The sequence below is a fragment of the Silurus aristotelis genome, assembly GCF_946808225.1.
Source record: "Silurus aristotelis genome assembly, chromosome: 28".
NCBI lineage: Eukaryota > Metazoa > Chordata > Actinopteri > Siluriformes > Siluridae > Silurus > Silurus aristotelis.
Window position 1 is genome coordinate 10368404 of NC_139601.1, and position 27478 is coordinate 10395881.

The 27478-nt window shown below is 37.3% G+C and overlaps 1 protein-coding gene across 1 annotated transcript in view; it reads right to left on the reverse strand.

The window, feature by feature from the left end:
• phf2 (PHD finger protein 2) overlaps positions 1-27478 on the reverse strand; it is a 48353-nt gene extending 20875 nt beyond the window's left edge. Inside the window, exons 1-7 of the mRNA XM_083534072.1 lie at positions 26758-27478; positions 8283-8368; positions 7487-7601; positions 6601-6761; positions 5419-5560; positions 3902-4088; positions 496-658 (exon numbers count right to left, since the gene is read on the reverse strand). Coding sequence (XP_083390198.1) covers positions 496-658; positions 3902-4088; positions 5419-5560; positions 6601-6761; positions 7487-7601; positions 8283-8368; positions 26758-26855 — 952 coding nt within the window. The 5' untranslated portion in view covers positions 26856-27478. The remainder of the gene's footprint in view (positions 1-495; positions 659-3901; positions 4089-5418; positions 5561-6600; positions 6762-7486; positions 7602-8282; positions 8369-26757) is intronic.

Below are 27478 nucleotides of genomic sequence, written 5' to 3' on the forward strand. Positions count from 1 at the left end.
GCCACAAGCACATTATTGTATAGTTTTTCACTGGAACTGAAAACCCAAAACCTGTTCTACCATGACAAAGTGAAAGCTGGCACAAAGTGAAGTGTATGAAGGCATGATTTGCCAAAGTTGGTGTCCAGCACAGGCTCCTCAACTCAAAAACCTTTGGAAGACCCACTCAAAAACCTTTGGAATAAAGTAGAACACTGACAACATGCCAGTCCTCCACACTAAACATCATTAATGCTCTTGTGGCTCAAATTCCCAAATAAACCCCAAAATCATTCCCAAAAAGAGTATAGGTACAAATAATGGGAAAAGGGGGAGATAACTCTGGAATGGAATGATCAGCTCAAGATGGTCTTTTGTCCACATACATTTAGCTACTAAATGCATAACAAGTTATAATAAAATGTTACAAGTCTACAAAGAAGTTCAGGTTTAAAGAGTAAAATAGCTTTTCAGGTTCTGAAAACACCACAACACTTTGAACAACACAGTGATTACCTGATGGAACGAAGAGCGTTTGGCCCTGCTTCAGCGTGCATTTGTAGCACTTGTCCACCTGATCGGCGAAAAACATCTCGCTATGGTTGGAGGATGATCTCCATCGCTCGTATAGAGACAGGTTGGCAGAGGTTGGCTTGATCAGAAAGAAGATCTTCTCACCCTGAGGACGAAGGCAATTTGTTATATATGTCACAAATGCTATAACTCATGTCTAGTAGAGTTTTTCTGAGATCATCAACTTTTTATGTCCCAAAGGCTGGAACACATGGAGCCCATTATAAGATTAATACAGTGGTAGTTCCTGTCTTTATTCCCATAATGCACTGCAAGCATACGTCAAATTTAATCATTGAAACTGGGAATTTAGTTGCTGCTCTGGGTTAAAATACACGTGTCTACAATGCTGCTGTCTTCCAGATTTTCCCACTGAGTTGTACTGAATTCAGTTAATCCACAAATATTTGTGCAGTATAGTATTAGGATATAAGAATCAGTGACATTTCAAAGCAACAGAACAATGAGTTACTTTGTGAAGGAGAAAGCAGAGCGTTGTTTTGTTTATTACAGTTTAATTCTGTTTAACTTTGCTCTGACTGAATCTTAGTTCTTAGCGAATGTTCATAATATTTAGTAGGTCATGTCAGGTTTGCAACTTTTATCATGTAACTATGTAAGTTTGGGGGGTTTAGTTAATTAGGAGCAGATTAGTTTTTTATGTGCTGCTTGATCAATTTGTACAAACAAATATATACTGGTGTATTATGAAACATTTGTAATAAAAATATTTAAAAAGTTAACAGGTTTATTAATGAATTTTGGGCAACAGCTACATTTAACTATATTACTTGTTGGAAAACAGTATACAATTACAACTTAGATTGATAAATGCTTGAGAAAACAGAACTATCAGCAGTGGTGACTGGTGTATACATTTATGGGCTAACATGGCTAACAAGTCCCCCTGTCTTTCAGGATCTTGAAAGGACTCATCTCAACTCAGCCTTGCTTTCTTGTCTTATTCAATGCATTCAGTTTATTATGTCAATGACAGCCGTGATTGGGAGATTGCATAGAATAAAATGCCCCTAAATCTGATCCCTATTCAGACTGATATTTTCAGCCCAAATAGCTTAAACATTATCAGCGGTCATGTGTATGTAAAGTTGTATGAGTGGATAGTATATGTAAAAATTCAGTTTTTACCTTTGAAAAATAAAGGGAATTTTTGAGACAATAAACTAAACCTAGTTCCACAACAGTCTGGATCACTGGATCTCAAACAAACTCTTATGGGAGCTGTAGACTTTTCCCTCACCTCCCATACTAACATTCTAATTGATGGAATTTATTGTTTCACTCCAGCAGTAAAGCTCCACACCTCTGCAGAAAGAACGCCAAGGCAAACTGAAGCTGTTCTGGTAACTTGTGCTCTATTAAAATACTTGCTGTTGGTGTTTCCTTTCCCTGTTTCCTTTAGTTGGGGAGTTTACCTCCATCTTAGCTAGAACTCACAGAAGGCGTCTCACAGGTCTATATGAAGTCTGTGTGTCCTCTGTGACAGAAACACAGTTTTATATATGTATTTTTTATTGGCTGTTTTAGTTTAGAAACCATTTTTTTTTTTTTTTTTTTTTTTTTTTTTTTTTTGCATAATGATTTCTTAACTTCTTTGACCCTGTCAGTCTGCAGGATTAAATGTTACCGCTGTTAGCTGTCATAAGAAAGTGGAAACTTTCTGGTGGCCTGTTTGATTACATATTACAGCATTAGGTCTGTGGAACAAGTGAGCAGCACAGCCTTCCTTTATGTTTATAGAGCAAACCTTGCAAATTGAGTCGATGAAACACTAAATGAGTCATGGCCGGGATTTTTTAAACTAAGAAACCACTGTCTTATTTTGTCAAAGGAAGTTTTTCAACCTCACAGTAAAATAGATGGTGGTCAGTGGGATATGTATAAAATTATAAGTTATTATAAAGTCCGGCTTTACATACAGACATCACAGAGTGGTGAGATACCATCTGCTTCTCATCCAGTTAAGTCTTAGAAAAAGATAACAGCATTAGAGCTACAACAATTAATTGATAAAATCGCTAATAAAATTTGTTGTCAATGAATACAACTAAAATCTATATCGATTAGTTGGGCTGCTCCAGTCATGGGTTAGCGTGAAGACAAGATAACACAGCCGCTTGCAAAATGGCAGAAAGTACAAGTCACCCAGCAGCATGAAAAAGTTTCAGTCAAAAGTCATTCAAGACATGGGAGCATTTTATATTAAACGCAACAATAAATGTGCAACTAATGCAAGGCGGAGCTTGTGTGGGATGGAAGTACCACAGATTGCATGAGCACATGAAAAGAAAACACACTGGTGTCACGGATGAAGGCAAAACAACAGCACAATAAGCAAAATCTGTATAATTGTCATTATGTAAAAATGTTAAAGTTTATTGAAGTGCTATTGTATAAACTGTTTGTTTGTAACTTCGGAAAAGTCGCACTAGATCTGTTCTGTCGTGACTCAGTTTGCGGAATCGGCTCGCTCACAACATAGTGATTGATTCGATTCAAACGATGCGAACAAACACTAAAAGCAGCAAATAATAATAATAATAATAATAGCTGCAGCAGTAAAAGCGCTATACAACTTAAAATTAATTGAATATAATTTTCCACCCTTTGTGGTTCTTCCCCAAACTGTTCTCACAAACTTGGAGGCCAAAATTGTATAGAGTGTCTCTGGATGCGATAGAATTTCAATTTCCCTTCACTTGAAATCAGAGACCCAAATCTATTTCTGTATGACAATGTCCCTGTGCACACTGTGAGCTACATATGAAGATATGCTTTTCATAGGTTGGAGTGAAAGATCCTCAGTGACCTGCTATACAGCTCTGACCTCAAACCTCTTGATCACCTTCAGGGTGAACTAGAAAGCTTAGCGCTTACAATTTACAGCCCATGTTATGTATAATTAGCCTAGTATTTGTCTCACACTCACAATGCATCTGCACTTTATGTAGTCTCTTGTACTGCTTCTGGAGATATTACATTTAATTTCAACGTATACAATCTATATAGTAGAATAACAACTAATTTAAAAAAAACACTTCACTTGTCACGTGACTTGATCTATTTATCCATCTATCTGTATATTTCCAATTATTATTTATTATTTATTTATAAAACCTTTTATTATTGATCTTTTTTATTAATCTATAAACCTCAGGGTTGCACCTGGACTGTGTCAAATACAGAAATGTTTTTGTGAATGTAGCTAAGGACTTATCCATATATGCAACAAATCTATATTTAACATTTACACACACAGCATTGACATTTTTTTTCCAATTATACGACACAACTAATAAAATGTAGAACATAATCTCAAAATATTCACCTTTAGAACATGGTACCACACCGAGGCACCAGCACACTCAATGTGGAAGTCGGTGTAGCTGTCCTTCACGCAGATCAGGCAGTATTTGGTGACTTGAGGCTTCCCAAGCAGAGCATCATCAGGCCAGTAGTTCGCCACCCACGACAGCCTCCTCACAATCTGCGGACTCTCAACAATACTAGCCATTCTGGGGAACAAAAACACAGAGAACATGAAGACAAACTGAGACTATGTATATTTTGTTACTTTATTACACTAGTGTCCATAGTTTCTGTTCTTTATAACTGTGAATGAATTTTCAGCTGCACAATTTCCACCTTTAAAGAAAAAAAAATTATCTTCCTGAATGATATGAATGTTTAAAATAATTTTGATTAAGTTTGATTAATTTTATGCTGAAATCTGAGCTGATTCATTTAGCTTCTTTCATAGAGATGGTTCGTGTCAGCAGTCTTTGATCAATTTCTTCCTAAAGAGAACAAATCAGTAGTCCTTTGGTCTCTTATTCTCTATAATTTAGCTTTCATACTAATACCACCTTTAATTTAAGTTATAGCCAAAATCAAAAAGAAATATTTCTTTATACACATGACCCATCCATAATTAGCTAAATTAGTTAAGCTGACTAGCTACACACACACACACCCACACACACACACACACACACACACACACACACACGCGTGCGCGCACACAACAAAGTCTAACTATTAGACTTCACATCCTAACATCCTTAACATTGAATACAATATTGACTATAAATTGAATTCAAGTAAGTATAGTAGGCTAACTAACCTTATATGCTAGGTTACTTGACTGTTTATTCTGTGGATTATACTATTCTACTTTTATACTGTAGCAAGTCAGCCTAAACAATATGTTGTGTAAAAAATCACCTAATAAAACCTAATAATTTTTAATTTGTATTGAAAAGTAAAATTTGAATTTGCATTAAGTGATAACCAACTTCTTCAGAATGTGTTCTGTGCTGCGAATTTTAGTTATGCAGCTTATACGCACTCAAAAATGTCACCAGGAGACGTCACAGGCCAATTTAAAATTCACTAAAAAAAGTCAATAGGATTTATTTTTTTAAGTTAATAAAGGAGACAAACAACAATTGCCAGCTCTGCTTGTATTCACCCAAACAGTCCAATGCTCCTGAAGACAGATACAATTGTGTATTAGAATTTGTATAATGTTTATTTACTCTTGTGTGCAGATACCACTTCTTTTTATAACCCTTGTTTTTTATCTCTACTTTTTTTTTTTTTTTATAATAATAGAAAAATCTATTTCTAAAAGTCTTTTTTTTTTTTTTTTTGTCAATTTAAAGTTTTTCAACACAAGATCAGGCCATGTAGTGTTTTATAATCATATTTTAGAACAATACATTTCTGCACCATTTTTATTATATGAGTGTCGTTTTAAGAGAAAGCTCCAGTGAGTGAATCAACAGTTTCTTTAAATTACATTCTTTTAATGCTAGAGGAATTCACACTGTTGGTCGTGCTCACCTCGTCTGTGAGAATTCCAGATTGATGATGTTTAACACTTTCTTTCTGTTTGTGCTGTAATAATAATCCACAAATTCTTTTAACTTCATCTTGCTGTCTGTTTGTTTGGTCACATCAACAACATCCACAAGAACATCAGGGCCTGAATAAAACAAAAGAAACATTTCAGAACCATTCAGTAGGATTCTAAACACTGACTCAGCAAAACTCGTAACAGGGTTAAAAATCTGTGATGCACTGGTGCCCTCTAGTGAACACTACTAAGGGCAAATTCATCAAGCCACTGTAAATGATGTTGCAAAACTAATGGACTACTGTTATGTTTTAATAAGCAATGCAGAATGCAATACCTTGCTTATTATCAAACCTCACTTGAAATGCATATGAAACCGTGTGGTGACTATGTCAAAATTACATCAGTTGTCCAACACAATATTAAAATATGCTTTTTTAAAATATGTAAACACAGTAACAGAACGGCCTTTTAAATACCAGATTATAACAGGCCAAAAAATAATAAATGGAACAATTACAAATCGAATATTAAGTGTATTTTTTATTTACAATAATATTTTTAAGACAAATATTTCAAGAATTTTATAAAATTGTCTAAAACCACATTGTCAAAAGTGCTTAATGTGCAGAATCCTAAAAGAAGGATAATTTTATTTACATACTAATTTGTTTTGCTGATTTTCCCGGTCTCTCACGGACAGACCAAAAAACTTATAGGGAATTGTTTTTATGGAGTTTTATGCTAAAATAATTACATTAAAAATATAAATAACAGCAAGTTGTGGATTATCTTAAAATTCGTGGGAATCCGCAGCGGGACTGAATGTTCAGGAATGTTAGGAATAACATTTTAAACTGTGTTTTCACTAACAATTTCATACAAATTTTTAAAACACATTATTGTATTAAAGTGACAATGTCTAGATGAACTTACTGAGGTACCATAAGGGTCCAAAATTAGCGGATATTCAGAACTCGCAGTTCCGGGGGATCACTGTAAACTTTCCTTATAGTTCTCATTTATACATTTTACAAGCTCTTACTTTCACCAGTATAACCGGACATAATTAATAAGTTCTTCAAGTTAAGATAATATAGATCTAGTTAATAAACAGATTTAAAACAATCTTTTACAAATGTGACTATTTAAAACATCCAAGTTCTTACCAACGTAGTTTTCCACATCACTGACGTAAAAGGTGGGAGCAGGCATAGTCATCCCAAGGCCCTCTTTCTTCTGGATCAGAATGGGCTCGTTGAAGCCATTTTCTTCTAGATAGTCCAAGGTCAGCTGATTCCCACTGAGCTTAACCACTATATCCTCTGAGCTGCAATGAAGCACGATTCAAAATGTTCTAAATGATGCCAGTACTACTTTATATCCTGGGATTTTAGAGTTCATTACAGAAGACTTATAAACCTTTACTGACTGTATGGACTATCCTAAACTTTAAATGGTAAGAGTTAAGAGTATCGTGTAGCTAATATTTGTGATTTAATAAAGAATTCTTGTAGTTTATCTTTATTAGTACTGTGTATATCAATCTTCAATTATTATTCTATATACTTTCGTACTTTTGTGGGTCACTAGTCCTGGACAGTATGACAATACAACATTGACAACATCATAAATAATGTATTGATACACTTTTTCTGAAAAATAACAAATTTAATGTTATATGATAACCTCTAAAAATATATATAAAATCTTTTTTTTTCCTACATGTGGAATAAATTATTCTTATGCACGCTCATTATTACTGGTTGTTTCATATAAAACCTATTGTGTATACAAATGTCTTCTGATATACAGCATTATTAAGATTATTGAATTTATTTAATTATAACTATTCTATTTTGCGCTATTCTAGTGTGCATGACTTTGCATTTTTCCACCACAATCGCCCATTGAGATCAGAATTATGATCAAAGAGCGCCATCCATTGTTGGTCCTGAGGCAATGCAAAACTTGCTGTTTTGGATCTATTATTAATGCACAATATTAATAAAATATAAAAGGATAATAAAAAGTAAAATTGAGACACATCTGTACCTGGGGAACGTCCTGCTGCGCAACTCCTTTATAAACACTTGACTGCCATTTTGAACCGGTTTGACGTCTCCACCTTGCCCCGTGTCATGTTTATTCCAGTTCTTTTTCTTTTTCACTGCAAAGAAAAGCACCAAAGACAAAGCAATCTGGTTTAGCCAAAATGAGAAATGGCCTTGCTGTTGTGCATTTATTAACTTCACTCATAACATTTTTATTTACACAAAAAATGAATGCAATACAATATTCAAATTTAATTCATAAACTCGTGAAATAAACAATTAAATGCAACAGATGGAAAGGAATGTCCCAAGGGAGAGCTTGATAGGGATAAATGACTCTGACCTAAAATAAATAAATAAATGATAATAATATAATCTTTAGCATGTTTGTTCTGAAAGTTTAATTTAATATATGGTGTTTTATTATGAAAAGAAAAATACAGAGAGGCCTGTGCAATAATGTTGGTTCATTATCATAACTTAATTATATTTCTGGTATCACAGAGTGTGGAAATAAATAAATGAGTTCTCTCACAAATCCCAAATCTAAAATCAATATTGTGTTGTGAGCGGCTGGAGCTCCAGATAAATGTTTCCGTGTGCTTTTGAGGAATCATAGCATTTACATAAATAATCATCAAAAACTCTAGTCTCACAGTGGGATATAGACTGTTGGATTTCTCTTTCATATTCCAGGTAAAGCAACTCTTAAACACTGGAATGCAGTAACATTTTAGAAACACGAATAAAGGTTTAAACTCTGTTAACTGAAGCAGTGGGAGTTTGAAAGTACTCACAGGTGGATTTGCCGTGTGTCTTCTCACAGTTGGGGCAGTGGTAAATGTCGATGTCAGGTGCGTCATCCTCATCTACTCCCACACAACTACAACACAATGAAAATATTTAAAACATGGAGGCTTGTAAGATATCAAAACTCTTACTGCTAATTCACTTTTCTTTGATGAGCTTAAAATTGGATATTATTAAACAGGGGCAATAAAACTTTTTTTTTATCTAGTGTATAGTTGCACATACTCTCTATTATAACTATAATGTACCATAAAGTTTTAATGTTTTATATATAAAAGAGCTGCTTTTTGTAAATGCAATAAAAACACAATGCCTGTGCATTCCTCCTAACCAATCTCATTCCCTCTTCTGAAACTACATCCTAAGCATGCAAAGATATTTCAGCAGAAAGCAAACACACGAGGCACAAGGTAAACATCATATCTATTCATCCATTAATTTTCTATACTGCTGATCCTACATAAAGTCACAGGGGAACCTGGAGACTATCAAATTGAACTCAGGGCACAAGGGGATGAACCTGGATGAGGTGCTAATCAATTGCAGGACAAAATTAAAACATACAAACACACACACACACACACACACACACACACACAGACGCACACACACGCACACACACAACAAATGTATTTATAACCAGAATACATAAAAAAATTTAAAAAATGAAAAAAATAATAATTTAAAGGTGTGATAAACCACAGTTTTAACAGGGGGGCAAACACTTTTTGCACAGGGCCATGTAGTTTTGTATTTCGTTTTCCCTCAATAATTAAAACCCTTGATTTAAAAACTGCATGTTGTGTTCACTTGTGTTATCTTTTACTAATATTTATATTAGTTTGATGATCTGAAACCTCAAAGTGTTACAAACATGCAATAAAACTAGAAATCAGGAAGGGGCAAACACTTTTTCACACCACTGTATATACACACCTCACATTTTAGCAACCGTTATAGTATATCTTCTATCTGTTATAGGGACAATACTATAGAAATGAAACTTGGACATATTTTAGAGTATAGATTTACTGTCTTCTAAAAAATAACATTATTGTCTAAATAGCTGGGAACAAAAGAGAGTACACCCTAAGTGATAACAGCTGTACGTGGTTTAAACATGCAAAGCCACATGTCCTTATCATCATGTTCATTCAACATTGACTACTCTAAAATACATCCATTTCTATGGTATTGTCCCTTAAAGGGATATACTAAAATGGTTGCTGAAATGCAAGGGGTGAAATCACTTTTGTGAGATAATGTACGTGTGTGTGTGTGTGTGTGTGTGTGTGTGTGTGTGTGTGTGTGGGCGTGTGTGTGTGTGTGTGTGTGTGTGTGTGTGTGTGTGTGTGTGTGCAAAAAATGTCCATCCAAAATCCAAACTAATATCCAAAATTATATATAGTAGATATTTATAGTGTATACTGTAGTTACCATTATGTTCTTCACTGTAAAACCTGAAACTATTGAGCATCTAGTCACAGTCATTGTAATGCAATATGGTGCTTCACTTTTCAAAAGAATCTTTGAAATTCAGTGTTTCATTTATCTTCAGTAAGTGGTTAATCCTGATTAGAGTCTCAGTGGACCTGGAACATATTCAACATGCACCAGGTACTAGGCGAGAATACAATTTGTATTAAATGCCAATCTATTGCAGTTACACACTGACTCACACACATACAAAGGCACACACACAATTAGAGGCAACCAAGACTCATAACGACACCTTCCAGCATGTTTTTATTAGGTGAGTGCAAACACGAAAATCTGGAGGACACCCATGCAATACTCAGCAGAGCCAAAAACCTGAGCTTATGCTTGAAAGTTGTAAGGTGTCAGTGTAACCCACTACAACGCTGCCACCCACCTTTAAATTCAATTAGTATTACGGATAAAGGCACACTTTTAAAATAGCAAATTCCTCTTAAAATGCTAGTCTTTGTTTTACTTTGGTTTGTACTTTTTCTCAGTTTGTTTATTTAAGCCTTAAATAAATAAAACATAATGAACATCACAATAAAGGACAACGGCTACACAAACTGAAACAAAATATACAAGTTCCTAAAACTATCCTGCATTCAACTCTGTTCATTCATCAGCACTTCTGGGTCATCTCTGCAGCTTTGAAAAGAGGATGGGCAACAGGACTCTCCATGTCCCCATGTGATCTTTTCACATTTCTGACAGAAGAGGGAGCCGTACAGAGCGGGAAGTAAATATTTAGGACATTAGGAGTCACCCATGTGGGCTCCTCTCCAGCAGGATATTACTGCCATATGCAGGGGACATAATGTTTTGTGTTCACTTCGTACTCACAGTGGGCAGTGTGGATTTTAAACATGAAATAAGCCTAGTATGAGGCATAAATAATATCCTTTATGTACTCTAATTACATGTAGGCAACATGGGCCCTTAATCAGCTTTGTCTTAGAGGACACTATCGCCTTCACAAGGATATATGGGACACATCAAAATCTATTCATCTCTCTTCAACTCATTCACGATCTCTTTATCCATCAAATCAATTATTTACTTTGCAGATATTTACAGTCACCTGCAGTATTATGGACACCCTTGGCAAAGATAATGAAAAAAAAAAGGGTCAGGAAAATGACTGAGGTAAATTAGCCTTATCACGCTTCAAATTTTAATTAAAAACCTAACCTTAATTCTGACACCTATACAGAAAATCTTACCAACTGCAGAGATTTTGGTCCTTTTATTGTAGACTCATCCCATATTTCCAGTGTGGTTTAGGTCTGGGGACTAGGGCTAGCCATGTCAAAATTTGGATTTGGATGCCTGATTTCTATTTTTATTTTGATATGTATATTTTTGATATATGAGTTTATTTTATTTTATTTTTATTTTATTTTTTAAACTTCTGAAGTCAGTAATGCCATGTACTGTAACAATATGTCCAGGGACTTTGGAATTAACAGTGGGCCACAAAATCCCCTGCCATATTTACCTGTAGAAACTGGGTTCTTTTATATTAAAAAAGTGTTAACATGGACATCACATTTTTTCTTTCGCTTTTGGACTTGTTAACGCTGTTTGAACTCGCACAGACACAAACACAGCATTTAAAATTATGTTCTAACTATCCTTAGCATTAAAATGATCTGTATTGACACTTCGGTTAGATTTGACACAATGCTGTACAACTAATTATAATTTTTTTCCCTCCGTCTGAGAAGGTGCGATTTGGTAGGATTTCTCATGTTAACAAGCACAAAACGTTCCAATTACTGTGACCTTTTCATTACAATGTTTTACATATTAAAAATTACAATTAAAATATTTCAGAAAGTAAAATCGGGTTAAGACAAGAGCGCAGATCAAAAGATTGCAAATCTGGGCCTTCCAGAGATATGAGTTAATATGATGAAGTTTAAAACGCATGGACAACTGTCAATTATTCCAGATTTACACGTCAAACATTATAAAAAAATTCTGTTTGATCTTGACACATCGGTATTCGAAGTTAAATAAAAAAAAATCCTTTCTTTTGCCATTTCTTGCTAATATTAGTTTGTTTGCATGAAGGTGTGTAACAGTGTAGTTTTGGATGCTTGTTTACAATAAAATATAAATTTCTGCACATTACCTGATTTAATCTAAGCCAACACACTTTTGTTTTATTCATTTGTGTATTCTCTAAATGTCCCCCATGCTGATGGATAGAAAGGAATTGGGCCTCTATGTCACCTCATATTTATTCCCCTCAACATTTTAGGGGGAAAAAATTGCTTATGAATTATTTTTGATGGAATGGAACATTGTCTCTGCACTCAGAGGGTTTCATGGTAATGCCATTTTCATAGCTCTCCTGAGAGTCAAGAGCAATCATAATAAAGAGCATGCTGCTGAAGAATCTCAGATGGTTGTCTAAAGTTAGCAAGATGGCAAGATGATGACTTCAAAATGCTTTTTAGACATTACTAATGCTCACTTACAGCCTTTGTAGCAACAAGAACTCACTAGAGCTCATTTAATAAAGACAGAACTGCAATAAACGTTTTAAGTTACTGGTAATTGGTACCGACTGGAGCAAGAGGATGAAAGTGAAACTATTATAAATCAATTAGGTAATGGTTTAAGCACTTCACCATGTAAGACTAGGTTGCTTTGCTTGTACTAATTGTGATCACTGGTAAAATACGTCTTCCTAAATGACACGGCCGGTGCAGTTGGAAAAAAGCGCAGTAATGAATTATTCACTTGAGTGGCAAAGTCTTTCCACAACAAAACAAGCACGACATCAGAGACTGAATTTGCGCAAAGTGATACACAATCTGCATTAGAAACGCAGCCTGTGGATTCACGGAGAAATATCCAGAAAGCTCAGAGACTAGCTGAGACTAGACTAATCAGGTCTAGGTGTCATTGTTAATGTGCCTTAAAAAAATCATTTGCCTTCCAGTAAAACTGAAAATGCTTGATCTCATACACAATAAGCAATATGTTGCATATTTCAGACTCATTGCTGGTCACATGGCTGGTCACAAGTAAATAAGAGGGAGAGTAACAACACACTTCTTTCCGATCTGAGATCTCTAAACAGTGGTCTTGAATTCCAACTCCACTGAAAGTCATTATTTCCTGAAAAAGTAGCATTATGCTGTTATAGGGGAATAAAAAATACATTTACTAGAATATCAACAGTTACATGTTATTAGTACTTTGCATTTTAACCTATTTAAATAAATAAAATGCATTAATAACCATGTCATTTACATTTAAGTATCCTAATATTTCAGACTATATGATTATAGTTTTATTATACTATGAAGAATTCAAATACTTTCACCCTAATTACATTCTCTGCTCACTCAGGCTGGGCACAAAGTCAGTCTCAGTTTCTTTACAGAAATTATGGACAGATGAGTTAATGCAGGCCCAACTAAGTGTTAGTGATGTTAATGATGACGGATGGATTACGATCTTTTACTGTCTGTGAATATGGAAAGTTTTAACATGGGTGAATAAATAAGTAGTGTAAATGCCTAGGAAAAGCAGAGCTTGCATCCGTTTTATTCAGTCATTTTTTTAATCACTGCCTGGTGGACCAGTAGATTTAGCAACATGAAAGAAAAAAAAAGATATTCCTTGTTGACTATTTTATTCAGTATGTATTAAGGGTATATGAAATAAATATGAAATGTTAGTGTCTTATTGTGCTATGTTTTTTTTTAGGATAAAAAAAATTACACTGTATTTCATTTGATCAGCACACTTTAGTTTTCTGGAAAGGCTTTCCATGCCATGGAATAAATCCTTGCCAACTACATCTCAAATACCACTAAAAAAGAAACTTGCACAAAAACACATTGGCATTCTTTAACCTGGCTAAAAATCAGGAAAGGCTGCATGAATGAAACTGAGCCTGTGTGTGCATGTGTGTGTGTGCAAGTGTACATTTGTGCGCTTTATTAGTGCCAGCTAGTATGCTGGCAAATTAGTGCGTGAAAAACTGCATATTGTAATATTTTGGTATTTTATGCTAAATATATTGGTAAATATACAATATATAAGTGCCTACTGCACTACACACATCTGCTGAGCTGTGAGACGATTAACTGCTGAATGATTTCTACTAGGCAGATTACTTTGTGCACTGGTAATGAACCATCATTTTAATGGCAGAGCGAAGAAAGTGGAAACACTGGCAAAGCTGAGCAAAACAAAATCCAGAACACACAACTGGAATATCAGTCAAACGTCTTTTGTGATACTTTGTTAAAAGTGATCTTTCAATCTTTTTTTCTAAATAACGTGCTAAAGAAGCTAAACTGCCAAATGACTATTTAGAAATCTACCACTTTAACCTTGTCTTTTAGGTTTCTGGGCAACCAAAACATGGGATTTGGCAGCTCACTGGATCTTTACTTGGCTGGTGAGCAACTGTAGTTAATTTGACAAACACTCTTTGCGTACTACTATGGAGTAAGCAATATTGCATTATGTCCATCTTTCACAAAATGAACTTGGTATTCATTGTGTGTCCTTAGTTTTGTATTGGAGCTACAACAGCTACTAATATTTTCTAGTGTATTTTCCTTGTTTTTTACAGGCTACATGTAAAACTGACTTTACAACCACATACTCAAAACTTTTAATAAAGAAGAAGGATGGAGGCTAATGGGGTCAAAATGGAAAATAAAAACCATATTTTATGTTATACAAAACTTTTATGTTCTACTTGTTCTGAATATTTAAATAGTCATTTCATTTCTGATTTATTCCATTGGCTAAAGCACAGCATGTAATTTAGGTTATAGGTCATGGAGGCCATTTTTTATTTTACTTCACAACAGCACTGATGCAGCAGATGTCTTACTGATTACAAAAGGCTTTATTTTTGTTATTTCATGCCAGAGGCCATCGTCTGTAAGTTCAATTGTTTATTGAATTTTATCTCTGTTAAAACATGGGTTTCATCCGATTAGAAAAAAGGGGAAACATTTGTTGTGCATTTGATTAAGATTATTGCTATCTCTTAGGCTTATTAATGCTAGGTTGTGTTTTTCTGTTTTAAAATTCACTTTTACTCATTTATACTTTTTTTGTTTGTATTTTAGATTCACAAGAATAAATTACGAAGCTGAAGATTTCAAGTAAAACACTGGAAAAGAACTCTCAGTTTCGACTCTTTTCTTCGGCCTTTATCCAGTTTAGCTATCTGTCGAGGTGCAACCTACTTGCAGCAGGGACAGAAGAATGAAAAGAAGCAAAAGATTTTGAAAAAAGACAAAAAAAAGGAGGTAATCTCGTGTCTCCTTCTAAATTAGGTCTTTTCTCATATCGTATTCTTCTGCATTGTTCCATTCTGCACCATGGAGAATGTGAGAAAATCAGAGACTGACAATATACTGAAAAAGAGATCTGTTGCTACACGCTCAACATCCTCTAAAGAGTCCAGTAGGACATCGGCTAGCATAGCAAAGCACAAGCTAGAGCTGAGGCTGAGTGTACACGTGCATATTATGTTAAAAAAAAAAAAAAAAAAAAAAATGGAGAACGTTTGCATGGAAGGCAGTCTTACAGCATTTGAACACGAAAAGGAGGCTGCTGCTGCTATGGCTGAGGTAAGGATATTTGAGGAGGCTATAGAGAGCATAGAAAGAGGCAGCTGTCATTCAGGAAGCCAAATCGCTCCTCCTATAGACCATGTGCAACGCACACCAGTGATTATGTGAAGCAGCACTCAAGTCACTCTCTAGTAGTTCCTCCTGAAAAATCAAGCATATACCCCACATGTTGATTTCATAAAAAGTTATAAAAATGAAAGCTCTCCAAGGGGTGCTCCACCTGACTGTATTAAAATGGTCAATAATTCAGTCTCAAAGCCTAACGCTGTCACAATTCAAAACCCTTAGTCTGACACATACAGCATAATTAATTACTGGCCCCTTGCACAGACTTATAATGCCAGCACTGCTGTTCAGTCACCCTTGCAAAGAGAAGCTGAAATGAGTGACATAACAAGGTTTCTTGCCCGCCGTGAATTCGTCAATTTCGGGCTCACAAACTTCGATGACCACCCCAAAAACTACTGGGCATAGAAGTCCTCATTCTTAAATGCTACAAGTGGACTCAAACTCACTTCCAACAAAGAAAGGACAAAAAAGGATTGCAGTGTCTACCTATGAGACAGGTGTACCATCATCTGCTGGTGTTCCTCCTACAAGCGGTGCCAATAATCAGCCTGTAGATGTAGAAAAGCAGTGTCCTATACATAAAAATAAACTCTATCCTCTGAGACGTTGCCGTGGGTTCAGATCAAAGACCCTAGAGAAGAGGCGAATACTGCTCAAAGAAAATGGTGCGTGCTATAGGTGCTGCCCTTCCACAGTTCACTTGGCGAAGAATTGCAAAGCAGAAATTAGATGCAAGGAATGTGAGAGAGAAACATGTCTGCACACCATCCTGGTCCTCTTCCATGGAACCCCATCAGATCATGGCGGGGAGGAAGATAAAGGCCTTCATTAAAAAATGTCTCTTCACAATGCACAGAAATTTGTGGACACAGCCCAATACCCAAATCATGCTCTAAGATATGTCTAATAAGGGTATATCCTGAAAGCTCTCCAGATGCTATGGTGATGTATGCAGTGCTCGATGAGCAAAATAATCGATCTATAGCTAAATCTGAGGGTTTTTTTTTACATATTCAAAGTAAAAGAAACAGAGCATCCCTACACTCTTTCAACTTGTGCTGGGGTAATGGAAACTTCTGAAAGAAAAGCCACTGGGTTTCAATCTGTATCTATGGACGTGTGTCACTCCCAACACATATCGAGTGTAATTACATGCCTGATGACCATTCTGAGATTCCATCTCCCACCATGGCACATCGGCTCCCCTATTTGAAGTCTATCACTCAAGAAATACCAGAGATTGATCCATCTGCTCAAATATTGCTACTCTTAGGGAGAGACATCAGCCAAGTTCAGAAAGTAAGAAGACAGCTAAATGGTCCAAAAAAGGCACCATACGCCCAAAAACTTCCTTTTGGTTCGGTGACTGTTGGAAATGTCTGCTTGGGGTCAGCACACAAACCTAGCACAGTTGATGTGTTTTGTACAAACATACTTAACAATGGATGCCCAAGTCTATATGAGCCATGTCCTAATAAGATACAGGTGAAAGAGAAGCTAAGCAGCAGATAAGATCATGCAGCCTCTTTACAAGCCTGTCATTTTTACACAAAGTACTTACTGGGCAACAATATCTTTAAACTGACACAAGATGAAGAAAAGGTAGCGCCTTCCATTGAAGATCGAGGGTTCATGGAACTGATGGATAAAGAAATGTATATTAATAGCTCTAATAGCTGGGTGTCACCCCTTTCCCTTTCGAATTCCACATCAACAGCTACCCAACAATAGGAAACAGAGTATGAAAAGCCTTATCATACTCAATTAGACAGTAAAGAGAAAGAATCGAATGCTAGAACATTATTGTTAAGTTCAAGCAAAGTAGTTTTGACGCAGGTCATGCCGAACTAGCTCCACCCGTACAAGAAAAAGAGGAAGTGTGGTACTTCACAAGTGAGGTCTATAACCCTCATAAGCCGAGACGGTTTAGAGTCGATTTTGACTCTAGTGCCCAGTACAATGGTCTTTCGCTGAATCAAGTGCTTCACTCAGGGCCTAAATTGAATAATTCTTTGCTTGGTGTTTTGCTGCGTTTTCGAAAAGAAACGGTAGCATTTACCGATGACATCGAGCAGATGTTTCATAGCTTTGTGATGAAAGCGGATTCAATTCAATTCAATTCATTTTTATTTGTATAGCGCTTTTAACAATGAACATTGTCTTAAAGCAGCTTTACACAGATAATGTGGTGATACAAAATGTATATGTTCTTTATAAGTGTAAGTTTGTCCCTGATGAGCAAGCCGGTGGCGACTGTGGCAAGGAAAAACTCTCCGAGATGGCAAAGGAAGAAACCTTGAGAGGAACCAGACTCAAGAGGGAACCCATCCTCGTCTGGGTTGCACCGAATGTCCATTTTTTGCAGATATACGATGTTGTGGGGTACAGTAATGGTGATCAGAAGCAAACTGTAGTCCTGAGTCAATGTAGCAGACTGCTGAAATTAACTACAGTCCAAATCCATCCTTAAAGCTCCCGTTCTTACTCCGGAATTCCATGGAACCACCCAAGGCGTTGATGAGAAACCGTCCCCAGCTGAACAGAGTGGCCTCCAATCAAAGAGAACACTATCCAGAGGCAGGCCTGGATGGTTGATTTGCTGGAAAGGACTCAGGAGATGTTAGCATGCTCCAACCTGAGACTATAAAATAGCATCAAACAGTCCTGCAGTAATGAAAGCCTATCCAGTGAAGGATCATGTAAAGGACCTCAAGGACCTGGATTTGGAAAAGGATACTCCACCTGTTCAGCAGAGCTTTGGTCTTATTTTCTCTTTTCATCTTTATTTTCTCTGTTGATTCAGAAGAGAAGCCTTTCACATGTAGAAGTGTCTTAGCAGCGTTTTGGGCTGGCAGCGCCTGTTACAATGCAGAGAAAGTTCCTACTTTGTGATTTGACAATTGACAAAAAAGGTTGGGATGCCCCCTTTACCAACAGACAGGAAAGCTGAATGGGAGGTTTGGAAATGCCTGAAATGCCCAGAGTGTACTCAAAGTCTTTGGAAATACATGTTTTTTTTTTAGATGCAGTAGCCTACCCGAGAGTGATACATGGAGATGGCTCATGTGATGTAGGTTTCATCTTAGACAAGGCTAAGCTTGCTCCACTGTCTGCTCACACCATACCTAGATTAGAGCTGGGAGCAGCTGTTCTGGCAGTAGAAGTGGCAGAACTCATTCGAAATAAATTGGACATTACCCCAAATGCTGTAGAATTTTATTGCGACATATATTCTTAACAAAACCAGGCGGTCTTATGTATATGTGAGTAATAAAGTTCAACAGATCAGGTAATCGACAAGGCCAGAACAGTGGCATTATGTTCCCACAAGTCAAAACCCTGCCGACCATGCAACACGTTCAGTACCTGCTTAAGATCTAAAAGTTTCTGCATGGATTTTAGGGCCTGCCTTTCTTTCTCGCTCTGCTTTAAAGGGGCTTGAAGACATACATTCTAATTGACCCTGATGTGGAAGTGCAATCTAATTGTACTGACCTAACACCCTATGATTTTCCTGTTGGTCTTGGCTCACATCACTTTAAGCGCTTCTCAACATGGAAATGTTTTAGACAAATTATATCAAACTTAATCCACATTATACATTAATTTAGACTCAAAACTGAAGTAGCGAGCGCCTGTAAAAAAAAATGGCATCTTTGCAACTAAACATCCACAGAGGAACTTCTGCAAGCAGAAGTTGTGATAGTACAATGTTTCCAACGAGAGAGCTACCCTGTTGAGTTTGCTTGTCTTTCGGTAGGGAAAGTTATTCCAAAAACAAGTGAACTAAGAACTTTAAACCCCTTCATTAAAGAAGATGGACTTCTGAGGGTAGGTGGCAGACTCAGATATGCTGCCATTGAACGAAGAGAAAAGCATCCCATTGTTGTTCCTGGGAAAAGTCACACAGCCCTTCTGATAACATGACTGTTTACCGAAGGTGCTATAAGGAATGCAGGATTCTGGATTACTGGAGCAAATAAAAGGCATCTATAGTGTGATTCATAAATGCATCATCTGTCAGACACTTAGAGAATGACCTGCCGAACAGAAGATGGCAGATCTTCCTCCGGATTGACTTGCCACTGATCCACCCTTTCCTTATGTCGGTCTTGACGTCTTCAGGCCCTGGACTTCTCGTCGAACACGAGGGGGTTTGGCAAACAGAAAAGGATGGGTACTAATTTTTTCTGTTTGAGCATTCGAACAGCACACTTTGAGTTAATTGATTCTTTTGATGCCGCGACCTTTATCAATGCCCTACAACGCTTTTTTGCCATAAGGGGTCCATCAAAACAAATCAGATCAGACTGTGGCACAAATTTCAAGGGCACTTGCAAGGAGCTGGGAATGCTGTCAGAGGAGCCTACCTTTAGGAACTTCTTGATTAAGGAAGGATGTTACTGGATCTTTAATCCTCCTCATGCATCCCATATGGGAGGAGTTTGGGAGCAACTTATTGAAATTGCACGTCGCATATTAGACTCCATTCTGCTTCAAAACTGTCAGTCGCATTTCGCTCATGATATATTGGCCACATTCTTGGGAGAAGTTTCTGCAATTATTAATGTTCGACCTCTTATACACGATCTCAAGCGACCCATGCTCACCCGAGCAGTTAACTCCAGCTACCCTTTCGAATCAAAAGGTGGGTGTGCTCTCTTCTCCTTCAGGGGTCTTTAAAAAGCATCTTTGCCATCAGAAATGGAAACAAGTTCAACAACTTGCTGACAACTCCTGGGAAAGGTGGCGACGGGAGTACTTGGTCAGTCTTCAGAGTCGCCGCAAATGGCATACCAACCGACCTAACATCATGAAGGGGGCATAGTTTTATTGAAGGAAGATCAAGTCAAGAGAATATTGGAGGTAAATTTAAATCAAAGTCGCTAGGGATGGGAGATTGTCGATAGGGATTGTAGAACGTATTTGAGACCTCCGAGTCTCAAATGATTCTTCTTCTGTCACCAGAACAACAAAAGGACTAATTAAAGAACTGTTGCATTGATAATAGTGGTTTTCCTAAAATACCACACGGGGAGTGGCCGGAATATTTAAATAGTCATTTAATTTCTGATTTATTCCATTGGCTAAAGCACAGCATGTGATTTAGGTTATAGGTCATGGGGGCCATTTTGATTTCACTTCATGACAGCACTGATGCAGCAGATGTCTTCCTGATTACAAAAGGCTTTATTTTTGTTATTTCATGCCAGAGGCCATCATCTATAAGTTTATTTGTTGATTGAATTTAATCTCTGTTAAAACATGGGATTCATGCCATTAGAAAAAGGGGAAACATTTGTTGTGCATTTGATTAAGATTATTGCTATCTCTTAGGCTTATTAATGCTAGGTTGTGTTTTTCTGTTTTAAAATACACTTTTACTCTTTTATACTTGATATGTTTTTTGTTTGTATTTTAGTTTCACAAGAATAAATAAATTATATTAAATTAATAAATGAAATAAATAAAAAGAATAAATTACGATGTTGCGCAGCTGAAGATTTCAAGTAAAACACTGGAAAATAACTTTCAGTTTCGACTCTTTTCTTCGGCCTTTATCCAGTTTAGCTATTTGTCGAGGTGAAACCTACTTGCAGCAGGGAGAGAATACTACTCAAATAGCGGCATTTGTTTTAAGCAGCTTCTTTGGCTGTTTGTCATTTTCCCCTTTAAACCCTGGGAAAGGATTATGTCATGATTATGAGCAAGGACGTTTTTCCCGCACCTCTACGCACCATGTCACGTGTTTTTCCACAACTGATTCACAGTAAAAGTATCTGGAGTTTGAATTTAAATGCAATGCTCACAGCACCTTTTGTCCCTCGTTTGTTTTTCCATGCTTTTCTGTTTTGCCCACGTTCAGGTCTTCTAATCACACTCATGTTCATGGTTGTTTTATTTTTCGCTTCATTTAGTATTAAGTATCACATTTCTTGTTGGTTATATTATGTGTTTGTTTCAGTTTCCACTTTAATACGTTTCCATGACATGACAATTTACCTTTGTCTTAATTAATGTAAGATCTTTTGTTTTTGGATTTGAATGTTTGACTTTGGATTATTTACATTTGAATTTAAGATTGCTTTTAATTACCTATAATGTCATTACTGTGGTTTAAAACAAATCATACCCTTCACAAAGCAAAGTATAAAACATAAATACAACTGACATCTCCTAAATTCATATTCGCTTTTGTCAGCATCTAAGCTACAACTCATGTCATGAGGGAAGTTTGAAACTCTAAATTGCCGGCAATCTACCCTCCTCAGTCATCACAGACTCACTTCAAACCATGAATTTGTTCAGTATCTCAGACTCGCTTATCAGATTGCTGAAACTGCATGACAAAATGATCTACAAGCGTAGACAAAAGTACAATGCATTGCATTATAACAATAACTATTAAACTTTATCAGATCATTTAATTACATTTGACTAATTTAGACAGACAGACAGACAGACAGACAGACAGACAGACAGACAGACAGACAGACAGACAGACAGACAGACAGACAGCTCATTATTGTCATTGCATAGTACAGGTACACAGCAACGAAATGCAGTTTAGCATCTACCAGAAGTGCAAATAGTAACAGTTGTGCAAATTGACAAGTGAAGATAAATATGTACAGCATGTAAATATATATATGTAAACATGTGTACAGTAAATGAATATAAAGTTTATAGCAGTGAAGAGATGTGTAGACACTGTTGAAAAGTACAAGTAAACAGTTATAAGGCTTTGGCAGTGAAAAATGTGCAGACATTGTTTTAAAGGTACAACATCTCAGAAGAGGTTATTATAACAGCGAATGGACTTAATGTGGAATGGGATGCTCAAAAAGCTCCAAAAATTAATCTTTCTTTTAGGTTTCTCAAAACTTTTGTCCATATAGTATATACCACATATAACAACTTAATTTACAATTTATTACACAATCTTCAGAATCTTAGTTTTAAACCAACCTGTGCATGTAAGGCAACTGTTGTTATAAACCTAACTTGAGTTTCCTTTGCATTGTGTGATTACAGATAGCCTATAGCCTTCAAGACTACGCTATTGGAATATAATGACTGAGGTTTAATCAAATGTGGAGTGTTTTTCACATATACCCTAAACTCAATTTGCATATTAAATACTAATGTTTGGTCTGTTTTCTTTAACTATTGCATATCATATGTGCGGGTCCTACTTGTTTAAATGGAGGATCTTGTGTCCAACAGTGAACTTACTGTTTTTATGATTGATTATGCTTGTCTTTGTTGATTACTTGTGGCTTCTAGAAACAGGATTTGTAGGTTGAGAATAAGTTTATAAGCAAACTAGACTCAAGACTCAAGTTGAGTTAGTTTACTCAATGGGTAAGGATGATATAGAAAGTGAAATGGATTTCAGAAAGAATGGTTTCAAAAATAGTTTTATTTGTTATACACATAGTCATTAAATAATTGTAGTTTTGCTTGGTATTTGTGTGACAACCAGCCTTTAAATGATTTCAGTCACAGAATTAAAAAAACATGTACAAGTCAAAATGAGTTAAATCCCACATAAAGCTCTTCTCTGTTATGAAGGAGTAAGCTGCAGATAATAAGATAATAAGCTTCTCTTGTTGTTAATGGGATACACCTCTGCAACGCACAGTTTTCTCAGACTGGCTCTGTGCCCACTAGACTGAGACGGGGAAGGAGAGAGAGAGAGAGAGAGAGAGAGAGAGAGAGAGAGAGAGAGAGAGAGAGAGAGAGCGATGATGTCATTTACTGCTACCTCAAAACAAGAATTCACACAACAAACAGGACTGAGCGCGGCAGAGCTAGAAGGCTAAAAGCTGCAGAAATCTGTTTCACTCTGATGCAACTACTGTAAGACAATATGTCTGTGGAGGCTTTAACTAGGCTAATAGTAGTACGTCACAGCGATTGGATTTGTCATGGTTTAAACTTGAAAACATTACAGCATTCACTCAAAGGGCTTAGTCAGTTCTTTGAGGATGAGTCGTAATACCACCGGCACGAGAATAACTCAGTGGTTAGGATCCTGCGCTTGGTTGTAATTACAAATTTCATACTGGCAAACTGGAAATTAATTTCAAGTACATGATCAGCTGCAAGGCAATGGAACTGAAGGTCACATATCTGAGTGCTATTATTAGAGTCAACATACAAATCTGCAGATCTGGAATCTCAGGCGAAAAAAAACAAAACATCTATAAACATAATGTGTAACATGGAATGCATTGTGTATCTATGTTTTTTTATTACTGTACATTTGTAGCTTTGACATGTTTCTTGTGAATCATATGAACTGTTGAGGATGTGTGTAAAATTATTTTCACTTCATCTTATTTTTTGGTGGTGAAACTAAAAGTAAATAGACTAAACAGATACTGTTCAATCATAAAAGCAGACTTTGTCCAAACAAAAGTGTTACCTGTTTGGAATATTAAGTAGTGAGAGATAACATGACATGAACCCAGCAGGACATTTAAGACTCCACACAATTAAAAAAAAAATGGAAATCAGAAGTCTTGACCGGAACAACAGAAAACCATGTTTTCTCTCATTTGGAGTTTGTACATTCCACTCTCCATGACACAACACTGTGGCTTTAAGACAAGAGAGCCAAACTAGCCATGCTCTCTTAGTGGGAGTGGTGGTTTACTCACTGCTGTCAATCAGAAGTCAATTGTGAGCATTGTGAGTTTGTGTATGCCAAAGACAGCAGATAGATCTCACCTCGGCATGTGTAACAATGTCCTGACACAGCATGCACAGCAATTTGAAACAAAATGTGGTTGCTCTTAGAGAGAAATCTGGCTGTTGGCTGGGAATTTACAGGTAAAAAAATTAAGGGAGAAATTAATGTGAAAAATCTATTAAAAGCAAATGCAACAAGGAGTGTATGAGTGTGTGTGTGTGTGTGTGTGTGTGTGTGTGTGTGTGTGTACGTAAAATAAGTGATAATGATAATAATAGTAGTAGTAATATATAGTAATAGTAATAATAGTAATCAATAATACTGTCCACTGTTGAGCTATTAAAAAAATGTATGTTAGTCCTTCCATCTAACGTTTAGAAAACCCTGGACACAAACGTCATCATAACCATCCAACCACCTTCTATATTGGTTATTTCTAAGCAGGGTTGCCGGAGAGCCTAGAGCTGAACCCAGAGAAACCGGGGGAAAAAGACATCTATTCACACACTGCAAACAATTTCAAAACATATATATACTGGGGAGGAAACCAAAGTACCAGAAGGAAACCAAGCATGGGGGAGGCATGATTTGAAACCCCAACCCCAGAGATGAGAAGGTAATCCTGTCATCATCATAATCATATGATTCATATTATAAGGATAATGAATTACACATCATAATCATAAACCTTATACTGTCAATATACACACTAGCATGCACACAGATCTAATTTAAAACATAAATACGGGTTCATTCAAGTTCAGCTGCACATCCAGGGATGGACTACTATAACACGGTAATGCGAATGCAGCCCAGCCATTGTGAAGACGGTTCACTTGACACTGCACGCTTATAACCACACTTGTAGGTGTTCATTCATCACCGCATGCTGTTTATTCAACACACGATGTTTATTCAACATTGCAAGGATCGACATAACACGTAATAATTGAACACTGGGCTTGTCAATGGAAGGTCTTTAAAACAGGCTTCGAATGCACTGAAGACAGATGAGGACGCTTAATCTGTCCATCACGAGCCAACACGGCGGTGCCTGGAGAGACAGTATAATGATAAATATGTGAAGAAAAAATCAGGATTCGGTCACGTTCCATATCCACAAGCCATGAGACAGGCGTTACGCAGCATCATGTAAAGTACACACAGGGCACCCAGGGCCAGGCCATTGTCTGACCAGCACAATAACTCATGTGTCACGTGTGTCTATGTAGCCTGTGTCTGTACCGAGACTGTCCACACTCCATATTAAATCCTAATATACAAATTACAAATCCTATATTTACAAATTACAGACCTAGACCCTGGGGGCAGCAAACATTCCCCCCCCACCCCCAAACCACCACCCCCCAACACGAGTCGTAGTTATAAAAGCCACGAAGGCAATTCCGGGACACTTTCCACGTTATTTTCCAACTACAACAGCACAATGAGAATATCGCGGATGGAAAACGGCACCACCGGATATACAGTGCGATTTCTTTTCCGGACAGATCACACAAAGGGTTAAAATAGGCGCGTAAATGTCTTGTCAATGAGCTGGAACTCTCCTTCAACTGTTTACACGAACAACACGCAGGAGAACCGAGCCCGGTTTGAGCGCGCAAAATAACTATTACGTCATAATGTGTGCCTGCATTCTTCAGAGACACAAATTATATATATATATATATATATATATATATATATATATATATATATATATATATATATATATATATATATATATATCTCAATTTTTATACATAACCAAACGAGTTTCATTTTTGCAGCGGGGCTGAGCTCGAGCCTAACCGCGCTGTCAGCGCACGCGCTCCGGAGCTCAGCCGAGCAAGTCTCCAGTGTTGGAGTATATGATGAAAATGTGTGTGTGTGTGTGTGTGTGTGTGTGTGTGTGTGTGTGTGTGTGTGTGTGTGTGTGTGTGTGTGTGTGGTTGTGCAGTGACAGAAGAACTGTGAATGTGCAAAATCTCTGGCACAAGCAGCCTATTATTCCTCCAGCAACGAAGCGACCCGTGTTGAGAAGAACGAGGGGCTCGAGAAATCCCCCAGATCGTGTTTTAAACCCCAGCGAGCCTGATGAGCCATATCGATATTTGGGTAAATAAACACGCTTTCGAAATCAGTTTCGAAATCAAATATATATCATATATATATATATATATATATATATATATATGCATTGAAAAACCCAAAGCACACCACAGCAGGCAACCCGCTTCCTCCGTGCTCTCCCTCCGTGCTCTCCCTCCCGACACCACTACAGCAGCCCCGTACACGACAAACACGCCAAGTGTACGATTTAAAGCGAACATAAAAAAAAAAAGCACTTAAATACAACAGATATTCGCCGATAAAAACTAATAGCGACAAAAAATACAGTTCGAGTTCAGAAAAATGTCTGTAGAAAAAGAGCTGAATGAAACTCCGCCTTCTTCTTCAGCGGCCTCTCGCGCGTTTGGGCGAACACAAGCGTAGAGCTGGTAGACAAGACGCACAAGGGCGAAATCGGGCCACAATCCGGCACACAATCGGGGACAAAAACATGCAAAAAACAAGAGATATAAAAGCCGTTACCTGCCGTGAAACCAGTCTTTGCAGGCATCGCATTCGATCATGAACTGGGTTACGTCGTACGGTAATCTGCAGATGCAATACACTGGTACGGTCGCCATGTTTAGCTCAGTTCCGAAACAGCGGCGGAGGGAGCGAGAAGGAGGAAAGAGAAAGGGACGGGGGGCAGCACGGGAGAGAAGGCAAACCGACACGCCGAGAACGCAGACCGTCAGCACGCTCGCGCCTCCGCCGCGCACGCTCTCATAGCCGAGCAGGTCCCGAATCACGCACGAGAGGCTGGATTATTCCGCGAGCGCATCGCAGTGCTTCTTTCCTGAAGCGCAATACCGTGTGCATGCCCCCTGGTGACTACACTCTACTGTAGTGCTTCCGAAAAGCATAAGACAATGTAGCGATGTTTCCCCTTATGATAGCGCTCAGTTCAGTGTATGGGGCATTAGCACGGCTGCTCGCGGGAGATTTTTTTTTTCTTTTCGGGGGGGTGGGGGGCATTTAGAGCGCGAGATCTCCCCTCGAGCGTCTGCGCCGGTGCACCGAACGCCAGCTTCATCAGCGGAGACAACCGTCCTCCAAGCTCTCACCGCCTGCTCTGCTCGCTGAGTCGATTTGCTTCAGGGGCTGGGAGGAAACCAAACGCGCTACACTTATGACCTGCATATTGGATCATATCTTTGCCAAGCGCTATTAATAACTATAGGATCATTTTTTTTTATATTATAGA